This window comes from Pithys albifrons, chromosome 3 (genome assembly GCF_047495875.1).
Source record: "Pithys albifrons albifrons isolate INPA30051 chromosome 3, PitAlb_v1, whole genome shotgun sequence".
In the NCBI taxonomy this organism is placed as follows: Eukaryota; Metazoa; Chordata; class Aves; order Passeriformes; family Thamnophilidae; genus Pithys; species Pithys albifrons.
In genome coordinates, this window is record NC_092460.1 from 29,811,905 (window position 1) to 29,826,279 (window position 14,375).

The 14,375-nt window shown below is 37.0% G+C and overlaps 1 protein-coding gene across 7 annotated transcripts in view; it reads right to left on the reverse strand.

Annotated features, from left to right (window-relative positions):
- Positions 1–4,898: 4,898 nt before the first annotated feature.
- The window catches only part of BICD1 (BICD cargo adaptor 1), a 179,161-nt gene continuing 169,684 nt past the window's right edge, over positions 4,899–14,375 (reverse strand). For 4 of the 7 annotated variants that reach the window (XM_071551179.1, XM_071551178.1, XM_071551187.1 and 1 more), the window contains one exon: positions 10,491–10,671. In XM_071551179.1, the coding sequence (XP_071407280.1) occupies positions 10,584–10,671 (88 nt within the window). In that variant the 3' untranslated portion in view covers positions 10,491–10,583. Of the gene's footprint in view, positions 10,672–14,375 lie in introns of all 7 variants that reach the window. The other 3 variants (XM_071551185.1, XM_071551181.1, XM_071551180.1) reach the window with 3 other exon arrangements.

Sequence of the window (14,375 nt, forward strand, 5' to 3'; positions counted from 1 at the left end):
CTCTTTCAGTTTAAAGCCGTCACCCCTTGTCCTATCACTACATGCCCTTGTACAATGCCCCTCTGCAGCTCACTTGTAGGTACCGTTTAGGTACTGAAAGGTGCTCCAAATTCTTTCCAGAGCCTTCTCTTCTCCAGGCTCAACAACCCCAACTCTCTCAGCCTGTCTTTGTAGGAAAGGTGCCTTCTTTAAAGAGTTGTGTACCACTAAGGTGCTGTATACCCTAAATATTAACCAGTCTCTCTATGAATGCTGACCTGAACAATAAAGCAAAATGTTTTCATTTTCTGCTTAACAAATCTACACCTGGAGAGCAATTGGCTGACAGAACATGTGAAAATAAATGTGTAACTATTACTTCCAGCTCTGGAAGAAAACGCACCAGTCTCAATATTGCAATACTGCCTTAACTTTGTTTCTTTTCCTTGTTGTAAAAACCAAGCTGCCAGTACTTACGATGGCTTCTAACAAAGCATATGGTACATGCGCAGGAGTTCCAGCACGTTTCCGAATAATTTATAGTGACTTAAAACAGTGAAACTTCAAAGCTGTTCCTCTAAGTTTGCCTCCCTTTGTTTTCTTCATTTTGCTCTGCATTCCACAGAGTTCTTTGGATCTTTTTTAGGCTGAAATGTGATTATTACACAACTGTGAAAAGGTTATAAATGCTGCTCATATTCCACTTATACTCACTCTTTTATTCTGAATCTCAAAACTAACATTCTATTAATACTTACAATTTTAAAAATGTATTTTACCTCCAAAGTTCTAACATCAGCTAATTTTGGAACTCAATATTTCAAACAAACTTTATAGTATATATATCCAGAGTTTTATGCACTGCAAAATACAAAGTATGTACTTTTCCCAAATGAAATGTGCCATGTATTTGTTCTCAAGCATAAATAGCACTAAGCATAACTGCACAGATGAAAGGTCTGGAACTTTAGAACATCCAGAATCTTAACTTGGGCTTTGTTGCAGATTTGTATTCGTGGTTTTGAACACACTCTTTAAAGGGTTGTCACTTTAAAGGAAATTCAAGTTCTCTACCAGAAAAAGAACATCTATATTTTACTGAGCTAACATGGTTGGGGGAAGAAAATTTTCCCATGTTTAGGCAATGTTTTCCTCTTGTGTCTAGTGAGTCAAATTGCCATTTTGGTTTACAGGCCTGGCAGACAGTCAGAAGGAGGGCATAGTTCTGCTCAAATTAAAACCAGAAAGTGGATGTTAAACTTCAGCTATTTATAGTGAGGATCTATTAATACCAAGCACTGAGGAAATAGGAAACAAACTGTGAACCCACCCAGGCACTCGAGCAATGCAGGTTCTGGAGCAATGTTGTACCACATGGACTGGATAACTCACCTTGCTGAGAGCACCTGGCCACCACATCTAAAACCACTCTGGTATTTCATTGTGTGGAGGGTAGAGAGCTGAAGGATTACATGTGAAAAAAATGTGGCTCCCTTTACTGAGTGTTGATGTTTTCCCATCACAGTCTCAATTTGTCTATCTGTAGGTGAGAGATAACAGTACCCAGTTTTCAAAGATGTTTTGGGAATGAATTAATATGCATAGAGTGCTCTGAAGATAAAAAGAGTCACTTTGTATTTGTCTGAGATAACAAAAACCTTTGAAAGCTGTGGAGGCTTCACAGAGGCATTTTCTTTTTAAGTAGTGTAGGAATTTGACATTGTTGGTATTTGTATACAGTGCTTTTATATAAGTTCTAATTTTATAGTTTGCTTGGCTGAAGCTGAATCACAAGCTGGTCACAAAAGTCACATCTTCAAATTGCACAAGAAAATCCACACTGTGGCCACAGCCCTGCCATCTGCTCCAGACACCTAAATGCCCAACATCCACATGGAGCTCTCTAAAGCCCATGGTCTTTACTACAACCCAGGGATATCTTTAATTCAAATTTCCAAGGAACAAACTGAATGGCAGGTCCACTCACTTAGGTCACGCCAAGTTTCCTAACCAAGTGTGAATAGCATGGGTTAAACTTCACCTGATTCTAAAGTAACTTCCCTGGTCTAGGAGGTGATGGTGGCATCCTTACAGCCATGAAGAACAGCTGCCACTCGATCTTAGAGCATTGACAAGCAGTATCACTATTGAAAGAAATATCTTGGATGGGTCAGCTTTGAGTCATCTGACATTATAGAGGCCTGTCTCTGAGAGAGATTTCTTATCTCTGTAGCAAAGCTATTTAGTCTCATATAGGGGGATAGAGGATGACCTGTGTGCTTTAAAAACAGTGGCTCTTTTTCTCCTGTGGTCATAGGTCTTTCCCATCTCTATAGGGAGGACAAAATATTGGCCCCTACATCCTCTACATTCAGAATCTGATCTTCAAGGAAGCTCTGTACTCATGTTGCTTTCCATATTGTATTTCCAATCTGAGTAAATAGCCTCAGTTTTAATACCTGAACCAATATGACAGCATTGAATAGCAAAAATCAATTTCCTTGAGAGATATAACAGCACTTACAAAGATGAAAGCCATCCCCAGGTGGGGAATCCTATAAATTCATCCAAATGGATACAACTGTCATTATTTATTTCCAAAGTTTCCTGATAACTCGCTTAGGCCTTCTTTTGCCCCTTATATGGAGGTTTTTCACAGATAACATTTTCTCAATAATAAGTTATTATTACAATAAATTAAATTTGTTTTTTTTCTCTAAAGCAAGCCAACAAATCTTATTGCTGAAGTTGGATAGCTCCAATATGAAATAAAAGAATTTATACATAATATTGAATGAAACGTATGTTTTCTGATATACTGCTCTAGTCAAGAAGGAATCATTCTTGCACATATTTTTTACTGGGTTATTAAGCTTCTGCTGAGTTGTCAACTGTAGTACTGAGCCTTATTTTTATGCAAAGTTAGAAGTTTCTTTTTTAATTCAGGCAATCACTCAGACTTTCCAATGAGAAGAAAGCACTTATGCCTGTGCCTTTACTATGAACAAATAGATGAGAACTGGCTTTATTCCAAATATTTTTTCCCAGGATGCATATAATTATTACTATCTATTTTAACTCCATTTCCCCCCTGTATTTAGTTCTATATATAAAATCTTTTCTATGTTTGTTGTTCACAGGCTGCTAGAACATGTGGCTCTCAGGCCCTTTGATATGGTCCTCTTCATAATTAGTACCTTTGTTCTCATTACTGGTCTCATGAAACCTAGGTTTCAACATTGTTCAAAATTATGCAGCAATTTTTCCTGCTTAACCTCAGTTGTCAGTGGCCTGTCTGTGTTTTATGGTATTAGGAGAGTCATGGCTCCTCCTGCCTTTAGGTATAACTTGCAGTGTGCTGCATTTCTGGATGCATAACTGCAGGATTTATTTAAGGGAGATATCCAGAAACAAAACTTGCTGTGGCAGTCACTGCACAGTCCTGCCTCAGCACCTTGTCCGTTATCATCTGGCACATCCATACATATGTACATACATACATACACACACACATATATATAAGACACAATAGTTCATTTGTCAGAAATCACCTCTTGCTCCAGAATAAGGGGTAATGGTGCTTCCCAAGGGAGAAATTACACAGACATTTTCTTTGGAGACAAATTTTCTTTGAAAAAAAAATATTATTTTGGTTTGGGGTTTGTTTGTTTGTTTTGGTTGGAGTTTTTTTGTTTTGTTTTTCTTTGTTGGTTTTGATGTTTGGTTGGGGTTTTTTTATTTTTTTTTTTAACCCAGACTATTTCAGTGACCTTACTCATACCACTGCCTCTCAGAGTGCTGCACAGGACCAACTGAAATAATGATACAAAGGGGAAAGAACAATATAGGTTAGTAATTTCTCAAATCAACTTTGAAATGAGAATGTTCACACAAGGGGAAACCCTCTGTGAAACTGACTCCAAAGCAAATACACTAAGAATAGCCTGATTTCCCTATTATTTTTTTTTTAAACTCACAGAAACTCTTTTAATTTAAAATGGAAGGAGACAGCCAGTGTAAGAAAATTCTATCCAGAGCAGTCACACTCATGTAAAAATGATCACGGAAGGCTGTTGCCAAAGGCACTTCTGCCATGAGCACAGACAATGTGGGAGACCTCCCCCAGCTAGATGAGAAAAAAAACAAGTGTGAAGAACTGAGTCAAGCAACAGCTCTGGAACTCCATTTCTGTTACCATGAACAAATCATGTTACTACCCAAAGCATCTCTCCAGCCAGCCAAAAACAAACCCAGCCCTTCAATAGTTCCCATTGAGTCAAACATTGGAGAAGGCTTGGAGGTACCTTCCTTCCTCCAGGCTCTTCCTGCCCCTCTTCTAAAATCAGGACATTTGCTACCTCTCAGACACCCTGTAAACAGCAAGGTTCCCTGAAGGACCTGCAGCCACCACCCTCCTGCCAGGGCCGAGCTGCTGGATCAGTGAGGGTGGATTTTCACCTCCTCACTTTCAGGGTATGGCTCTTCTACAAGGAAAAAGATGTTTCTTACTGTAAAAAAGTAGGTATGGTACACTGTACACAGCTCTTCCAAGCCAATTTTATGTCAACTTCAGCTCTTCCTTTGCTTCCACATACCCTGAGGGTGGAGATTTGCATCTTACAAAGCATTCTTGTACTGAAACTTTATGCAGATGTTGCAGCATTTCAGAGATTACTCAAATCTGTTGGAAACACTGTAGGGGGAAACAGTATTTCATTATCTTCCTCAAACTCAGAAAACAGAGGAAGCATCTTTGCTTTAGTTCTGAATCCTTTTTCCTTTAATGTTGATTTCCCTTCTTAATTTCCTGTTTGATACCTTTTAAACTTACAGTTAAGGACCTTTAAGAACTAAACAATTGTGAAAGTCTAAGCCAAGTCTAAGCACTGTAAATAGAAGTAGACCAGACAGAATGGTGTTAAATGAACAAAAATGGCCAGTTTATTCACTGGAACAGTTATGCATTACACTGTAATTTTAATTGGAACATAAAGATGTAAGAATCAGTATATCAGCTTCTTTTAATTATTTTCTTCAGCACTAGAGTGTTTTTCCCAACCATTTGACTGCATGATCATATTACACATGTACAAGCACAGACTTTATGAATCCCTCACAAGGCATTAATCTAGGATTGTCTACAAGGACAAGGAAGAGTTAATATGGGAATTACTTCAATTTTAAAAACAGACGATGCAGTTTTGGAAACAAGAATTATTTATCTTTTTTTTTTTTTTGCTTTTAGCATAAAGTAACAACAAGAAGAGTTTCCAATAATCAGTCTTTAGCAAATGAACATATATACTTTTATATTCTTCACCACCTAGAAACACTTCATCATTTAACCCCAAGAAGGCAGGACAACATAATGTCAATTCAACATAGGAGTAGCTGAGTTATTACAGCAGTAAACATACAGTATACAAATTTGTGTTTGTCACAAACTTCACCAATGTTAAAACTCTTTTGAAAGAAACACAGCAATCTGTATGGTTCATTAGATACAGAACATCATGCAAATGGAAACATTCAATAGATTACAAAAGTCACAAAACATCAGTTTGGGGGTTTTTTTAATTGTTTACAATGGATCAAGTTAATTAACCTTTAACAGTCAAACCACAGGCCTGAAAAACAATAGGGCAGTAATTAATAAAATGGACTTAATTTATCCATTGGCATAGCACACATAGCCATATCTGTGAACAGAAGAAATAATAATAAAATAAGCTAGATTACCCTTATTTCTTGTTCATAGCTGATAAAATAACAACTCAGCTAGCAAGCCAGTCTACTTGAAACTTTCACCAAATCCTTCTGTTTATTGATTTCGAAAATATTTTTGAAATCAAGTAACCACATAATAAAAACTCAGAAATGTGAGGAAAATCCATCCTCTTTTCCACTCTTTCCTTTACAGCAGATCATGATAATGAAAACAAATACAGAGCTTGACAGAAAGACATTTTTGAAACACAAAGCTCTATCACTCAGAGTCTGCCTGCACATTAACTCCAGTCATGAAATATAGGATTTTTCCTTTACTTTACGTCAGTTTGTCCCTTGGTTGCCATTACATTTCACAAAGGGGATTTTCAAGAACTCCACAGGACAGATTAAAAACCAATAAGGATTTAAGCCATTCACCTCTGAAAGATACAGACTCTCTGTGATAGTTTTCTTGCCATTCTAGCAAGAGGAATACACATATCACACAAGAAATAAGAATTTTCTAGCTTAGTTATGGATATGGAGAAGCTACACGATGTTAACTATCTCATGCACACATTTTACATTGCATATTTTGATGCATTTGTGCCTGAAGGCAAAAGGCAATTGCTTTTTTATTTCTTTTCCACAGGATGCTTAATTATACTAAACCCCCCCCCCCTTAATGGCTCAAAACGTCTGAGTAGGATATATCCCTTTCAGACTCACTGCACACACAGCAAAGGAAAACTGAAGTAAAATGATGACTGGAATTTTTAAAGAGGTCACTATAGCAATTATCATATTTCAAAGGTAAAACATCAGTGCCTGCCATTCTCAAATGAACACTTCCAAAGTACAAAAGAAAGACATTTACTGTGCCCTCAGTGGATATGCATCTTCTGCCAAAGAAAGGAACAGACCTCAGAAAGGCTGATGTAATCCTTACCTGATGATGATGATCCTGATCCGTCCAGCTATAGTGGAATTGGTAGTACAACTACTGACTTTGGCATTGCACAATAAACAATTAGGCTGGTATCAAAACAAGGGCCTGGACTTTGGGTGTCGTTCCCAGTGTGACAAGGACTGGGTCAGATTTTACTAACAGTATTTTACTTTACGTATTTCCAATGTAATTATCATGAGCAGCCTTCATAGGCGAGATCATATTTCATGAGTGAGGTTATATTTTGTAACATCATCTCCTTTATGTACACACATTAATATGGCAAATGGCTTAAAGAACTTCATAATCTTTTTATAAATAAAAAATAAACTGAAAAATCATCTTGGCATTAAAACTGGCAGCGTTAATTACAGTTTCATTCTACGAACTCTATTGTTTAACTATGATTACATTAATTTACTGTGGAAAATGCAGATAGAGAAAGCACAGAGATGCCAACCTGGCAATCAGATCAATCAGAAAAAACATCACAATTGCCTCCATGTAGAAGGCAGAAAATTCTATATGATTAGCATGAAAAATGGTAATATGTCCTCTTGCTGTAAAACCTCCAGATATCTTCTGACTGATAGAAAATATATTTTCCATACTATTACATCTTACAATTTATTTCTTCATCTTTTTCTGCCTTTATATTTGACTTTTTTCCTATTTCTTTCCTTTTTTTTCTCCACACATTTACTATAACGTGGATTTCCAAGAGTAGATCATTTCACTGAACAAGGAATATTTTTCACTACATTCGAAAATAAATTCAAACCAAAATGCCCCTATTTTGACCTAAATGACCCTATTTTGAGTAGGCTATTTCAAATCCAAAGAAATTTCAATGCCATCATAGAGAACAAAAGCTGCATTTCAGACACAAAAGTCAGAGCAGGATTTGAATTGCTTCCTTACTGAGCATGACACATTGCAGTGCTTCTGAGTATACTCAACCATCACAAATATATGTATAATTTCTTTCTTAATCTTTAAAAAGCAGAATAGATATCAACACAACATAAATTCATTTCAAATGGGCAAATTAGAGTATTTTGCAACCCTTACAATCCCCAGCTTTTGTTTCTGGTTTTGTCTGCATGTAAATATTTCCTACAAAATCTCTCACAAAGTTTTATGTCATCAATCAATATATAACAAAGAAAAATTTATCATCTTAAGTTCAAGGTATGCATTTTATTTTGTAGTGATTAACTGACAAAAGTTGTCCCAAGGACCTACATAGTTTTATAAGTTACAATGCAATAACTACAACCGTTTGTACATTGAAGATGGTTTGTTTCTAGTTCTCTAACATTTCCAACACTTTTTATTAAATATAAAAAATGTAAATTGAAAACTTAGAAATTAAGAATTTAAAACTTAAGAGAATAAAAAATTTCATTAGTTCTATAAAACAGGGCCACAACTTCTATAGCACTGGATGCTGTTTCATAACTCTTGATCCACATGGACATGCCAGTACAATGTTTTGATTTCCCAAAGGTGCTCTGCAAATCACAACTGGATAAAAACATGTTTCTTGACATTTTTTCCCCAATAAATTTGTATCTATCTAGAAAGGAAACGTATTTTGGTGAATCTCTGCCTAACTAAAGTTCAGGGAAAATGCCTTTGATTTGGATATGAAAATAGGAAAAACTATTCCAAGTGCAGTCTGTGATAACTGTATCCAAAGTGCTATGCAAATTCCTTTGCTTATTAACAACATACAGTAGCTGTCTCTGTTGCATGCAGACACAGCCAGTGCACCACATTCTTACACCAGGCAAACAAGGAATCTGGAGATGCTTTTTGAGGGCTGAATTTGCCTCAGACGAAATGTTGGGTTTTTCAAAAATAGCAATCAGTGTCAGACATTATGACAGAGCTGAACAAGGTTTCACTTGACTTCTCCATAACAAGACAACAGGCCAAGTATGATGCTGAACAGTGATGTAAACACCTATGAGAAGAATCATGCGAACTGCATGGAAACCAGAGTCGAAACACTGCTGAGTGTTGTCCATTTGATCTGATCAGAACTGGACATCGCTTTGTTCCTGTTTTCTCTACCTCTGAATGTTTCGTTACAATAGCTCAGCTGCTTTGCCAAGGTTACACGACAGACATTGTTGATGACATAGAATATTTCTATTTACAGCACCTTCGTTACTGGTACTATGGTAATAATGATTTGTTAGGCACACTGAGTGGTCACCGATTCTTTCCTCTGCTGATGTTTTGTGTATTGTAACATTTGGTAAGCACTGTTACTAAAAACTGACTTCATTTTCTCAGCTTCAGGCAGAATTTGAAAGAATTGTTCCAACCACACCTGCAGCAATTTTTTTTCCCCACCTGCTCTGTACCTCATGCTGGATTGTATCTCCCACTTGTAGGTCTTAACATGTGCTGCAGAGAAGGAATAGAGACATGTGGAAATATCTAAGCCTTTCTTCTGTAAGTAAATTAAGGCCACCTGACAAAACAAGGAGCCTGCTAGTTACCAGCAAGTAGGTAGGTAGGCAGTGCTGCAGACTTGTTTCGGGAAGCCCATAGATGCTGAAACACAACCCCTTCTTTAGCCACTTGCCTTGCTGCCAGGTACTGTGCAAAAGAAATTCCTCTATCCTTGATTTTGTTCTGAAACTCACTGCTTTTAACAAAAAAACAGGCTTACTCAGCTTTTACAGGAAAGAATCTTTAACTAGGAACACTGTGCACTGTTGCGATAGAGTCTGCGTAGTGTAGATCACCTGAGTATTTGTCATAAACTGACATGAGCTAAGGTTCTGTGTCTGTTGATTTTTGGCAAGGAAAAAATGCACTACAGTAAAGTCCTACTAACTTTGACCTCCACCATAAACCCTACCTGCATGAGTTCTTTCACCACAGAATACTTCACACGAAATGCATTCAACTCCACCACTCATACCAGCCTTCCCTGGTAAGGCCTCGAGCTAGGATCCTGAATATGGGAGTAGGAGGAAAGAATGTTTTTAATTAGCACACAGCATTTTACTTGTTTTAGATTTTTTCTCAGATACCAAATAGAAAGTAACCCCAGAAAACAGCACCAATTCATCTACTTGTCTGAAATGCAAAAATATAATTACAATGCAAGCAAACAACTGAAAACAAATCAATACATTATCCTTTCATCTCCTTCTTAGGCTTAATAATTATCTTTCAGTGAAGAGCTAGAACAAAACCAGAAGCTAGTGTAATAGGAATAAAAAAACCCAAGTGCATAAACAATATCAGTGCAGCAGCAAAATATACAGACATTGTTAACATTTCAATTCAACCCATTTCCAACATTTTTGTGCAATAAAAATTGGCCATATGCTGGCCAATGAAACAAGCCTTTTTTAATATCAACACAGTCATTCTTCACTGAAGCTATTTCTGCTTGGTTTTAAAAAATAAAATCAGTTAAGTACAATTCTCAAAAACAAAAAGAGACTGTATTTTATAAACACAAAATTCTGGTGCAAATAAAGTAAGAAATAAATATCACACCCTTGAAGACAAAAAGCAATTTGAACTGGTTCCTATGGCTGAACTTAGAGTATGTGAGGGTAGGATTTTTGTAACACATATTTTTTTAACATTGGCTTAAGTCTCTCATCATTTCAGAGGTAAAGCCAAGCAGCTGGGAGGAACATTTTTGTTGAGATATTAAATTTCACTACACTTCAGTCATGATAGCTCAGTTTGAGTACAATCAGAGGAACCATAAAAAGTCTTGATAGGTTGGGCTCTGTGCTTTGTGTTCTTCTTCTCAACCTTCTCTCAGTTGCCAGAGCAGGGGATATGAATCCAGGCTTGCCAATGCAGCAACAAGGCAGGATTGTCCACCCGCTTGCTGGGAACAACCCCAACCTTTGTTGCATGAACTCCACTCTGTTTGCATTTTCTCTTACGTTGCATATGAAGATTAGGGGTAGGGAGGAGGCTTAGAGAGACAGTTGAGAGGGGCACACTGAGAGCTGGAATGTGGCTGCTCTTCTGGAAGAGCATTAGGACTGAAAATTAAAAAGAAAAAAGTGCTTAAAATACACAGCCAACTTTTTACATTCATGTAAATATTACAGGACTGGAAATGAACTTTCAGAGGGCATGAAGCCTCATCTCTAAATCCATATCCTCAGACACACAGTATACATAAAGAAAATCCTCAGTGTGCATGCATTCAGTGACACCTGGATGCATATGAGGTGACCCAGATATCCCACTAGCCAGTTCCTGTATACAGATGCTGTTTGCATCCTCTGATGGTAAATGTTGTGTGGAGAAAAGAATGCACATGCAAAATGAGGGAGCAAATTTGAAGGACAAGATGCAGGTGCCATCTTTATGTATTAAAGATTTTCTATATGCAGCTGATTCATTGTTTGAAACAAAGGACAGTGCCAGGATGGAAATAAAGTTTCATAACTTTGTAAAAATGATCTCTTACTGAATGTGACTTATTTACTAGGACATTTGTACAAACACAGTGTAACCTTCCATCAGGCAACATGAGCATTACACAGTTTGTAATTAACACTCTGGAAGAGTAGGGATTTTTTTATGTTTAGTTTTCTTTTGGGTTTCATGTTGTTGGAATTCTCTTCATTCTGTTACATACTTCTGTCATTTGACTTTTTTATGTACAGTTTGTCTGATAACAGCATTCATCAATAAGCCTCTAAATATGCGTTTGTAGTGTTCACTGTCATATAGTGTGGAGAGGTCTGAACAGCTTTCAGCAGACAGGGGAGGGGAGTAACAGCAAAAATAAGGGGGAAACACATCCTACTTCTTGGAGCAGAATTCCAAAGTAGCAAAACAAGATACCAAAACAAAATGCAAGTAAATGTAGTTTATAAAGAGAAGAATGAAAAAAAAATACCACAAATCCCAGATTTTTAGTGTGTCTTGGAAGGTTTTTCCCTAATGCTTCAAATGTTGTACAGTCTTGAAGTTTTTCCAAGCTCAGCAGTGTGATATATGATAAAGGTCAATCATTTATGTCTCTGTCTTCAAGAGAATTTGCCTTTTCTGTTTTCCTTCTTTAGAAACCATGTATACTATCTCTGCAGCACAGACTACTGCAGTATTGGCCAAAGGAATGCAATTAGTCTATTGCTGCAAATGAATCAATTTGAAATGTCAGAGGTATTTGAAAAGCCAGAGGTATTTGAAAATCTGCCACTAGAAATGCCAGTGTTACTGAATATATCTTTAGTTCCACATATAGCATTTACTTAAGGAAACAAAGAAATGACACTGTGTTTGACTGAAGACAAAAAGAAGTGTGCACCCTCACCATTAGGCAAGCTGATGGCAATGTCTGTATTTTCAAATTAGAGAAGCCTCGGAGCTATGACCACAAACCTAAAGGTATTACAGCTCAGCAGGAGCTACAGTCCTTGCACCTCGGAACTTATCTGAGGATCACAGAGTTGCATGTCTTAAGTTAGATCCCGTTTCACGTTAATGCTCCTGAAGATTATTTTTCCAGCTGCAAAATGGCTGGTGAGAGCAGGTTATAGAACCTCAGGACCTCACAAGATTTGTTTTGTGCTCAGTGGAATAGTTCAGTCTCAAAGTGTGTAGTGTTATGGACTAAGATGCCTCAGTTTATATATTGATTCAATCTAACGTAAGCAACTAAGCATAAATATTTAAACTAAAATACCTTCTTGAAGCTTAGTAGTTAGACATGTTTAATCAAACACTCTGAGAAGACATGAAACCTGTATTCTCTACATAATTATTTCCATGGCTGTAACTGTCCTTTTCTAAGTCCATATTCTGCCACATGCAGATATAGTATTTAAAGAGAGATCTGACTGAGATTTTTGCCTACTCTACACAAATAAGTGCATCAGGAGTGGCTGCAGATGGACCCAAGAGGTCTGTATTTACTCTCAAACTTATCCACTATCAAGACCCAGCTCCTGGTTTCAGCACCTCCTAATTTTCAGGATAGGCTTAAGAGAAGCACTGGTCTTAAGTCCTTCAGAGATATACAAATGAATTACAACTTTAACATCACATTTGGGGAAGAAAAACAAGGAGGTGGTCATGTGATCCTACAAAGACTGCCTTAGTCTCCTCCCTTGCTGCCCCATTTCTTTTTTAACAGGACTCCTATGATTGCCAGAAAGGAACAGAAACTCAACACATGCATTCCTTGCTTGTTCGCAGACATGTGTTTGTCTTTTGGGGCTTCCTTCCCAGCTTTAAAAATAAGCAACAAAAGATATTTGTGCTCCGAGGGAGAGGACTGGTGAGGAAATGGCTGTAGTTACAACTACTTATGTACTGCAATGGCCTGAAAGAGAACCATTTTGAGACACAAAAGATTCTCCTCTACACAAATATACACAACCATAACCACATTATGGCATGACCTTCAGTACAAAGTCAGCCCTGACTGTAAACACTGTCAAAACAAACTATCCCAGGCTATGCTCAGATTAGCAATTCTAAACACTGTGCTTAGAATTATATTAATTTTCTCTTCGTGGTAATTTTGTGATGCTTCTTATTCTGAAATACAAGCGCACTTCTATGCACAGAAGATACAGAAAACTTTGTCTCACTATTTCCTTCGCAACCAATAATAAATATTAGGGCATTAGGAAGAAAATCGGGCACCTTTACAGCAACATATATAAGCACATCACTTGCAGTCCAGTACATTTTAATCTTAACTCTATTGTTACATGATCCTCTCTTCAGAAACATGCTACATCCAATTCATTAATGCACATTGCTCTAGCAGCATACAAACTAAAAATGCATCAGAATCAGACACATGGCATCCAGTGTCCTTCTCAGGCAGTACAGGTGCTCGTGGCAGCAGGTCCTGCAGCTGAGCTACCAAGCACATTGAGAGTCACAGGCAGGAGAGGATGGCAGGGAAGATTAATAACACAAAGCAATAGAGAGACATGGAAGAAACTGAATCTGTTGACTATTAACTGGGAATAAGGAAGAACATTGTTACATTTCCCCCATGGGATACGTGCAGCTTTTAAAACATTAGGTTTTAATAGATATTTTTGTAAACACCTCTTTAAAGGCTGATATAATTTGGGATCTATTCATTCAATTGGTGAATAAAGTCTATATAATTTTTTTGTGTTAGTATTATTGTCTGGTTTTAAGCAGCTCCTTTTTTCCCCTGGCACTCAAAATGCTAATCATGTATTTCCAAAATCAATTGGAAAATAGTGTGCAAAGCCCTTCAGTGTTTGTAAGTACTCTGTTCTCTGAAAGATGCCATTCACATGCAATATTGTCTGGCATTGATTGTAATGGTAAAAAAATCAGCAATGGAAAATAGATACAGACCAGTGACATTTTCAGAACACAACCATTTTATGTGCAGCACTATTTTACCTTATTTTAAATTTCTTTCCTATTTTTTATAAATAAAAGCATTATTTCTTATTAAAAGTGTAATATTAATTTCATTTGAAGTGTCAGGGGTTTTGGCCATTTCAGGTTTTGTTGGATTTCTGTTGTTGAGTTTCAGTTTGGGTTTTTTGTTTTGGGATGGGGGTTTTTTGGTTGGTTGTGGGTTTTTTTTTTCTTTTCACTAATAGAGAACTTGGGTCTGAAGATTTGGTTTCATTTGATTAGCAACTGTGTGCAGCTTATTTAGTGAGATTTATCAAAGCCTGTGCACTGGAATCACAATTACTAAAAATTCCAGAGTTATATGAGTCTCATT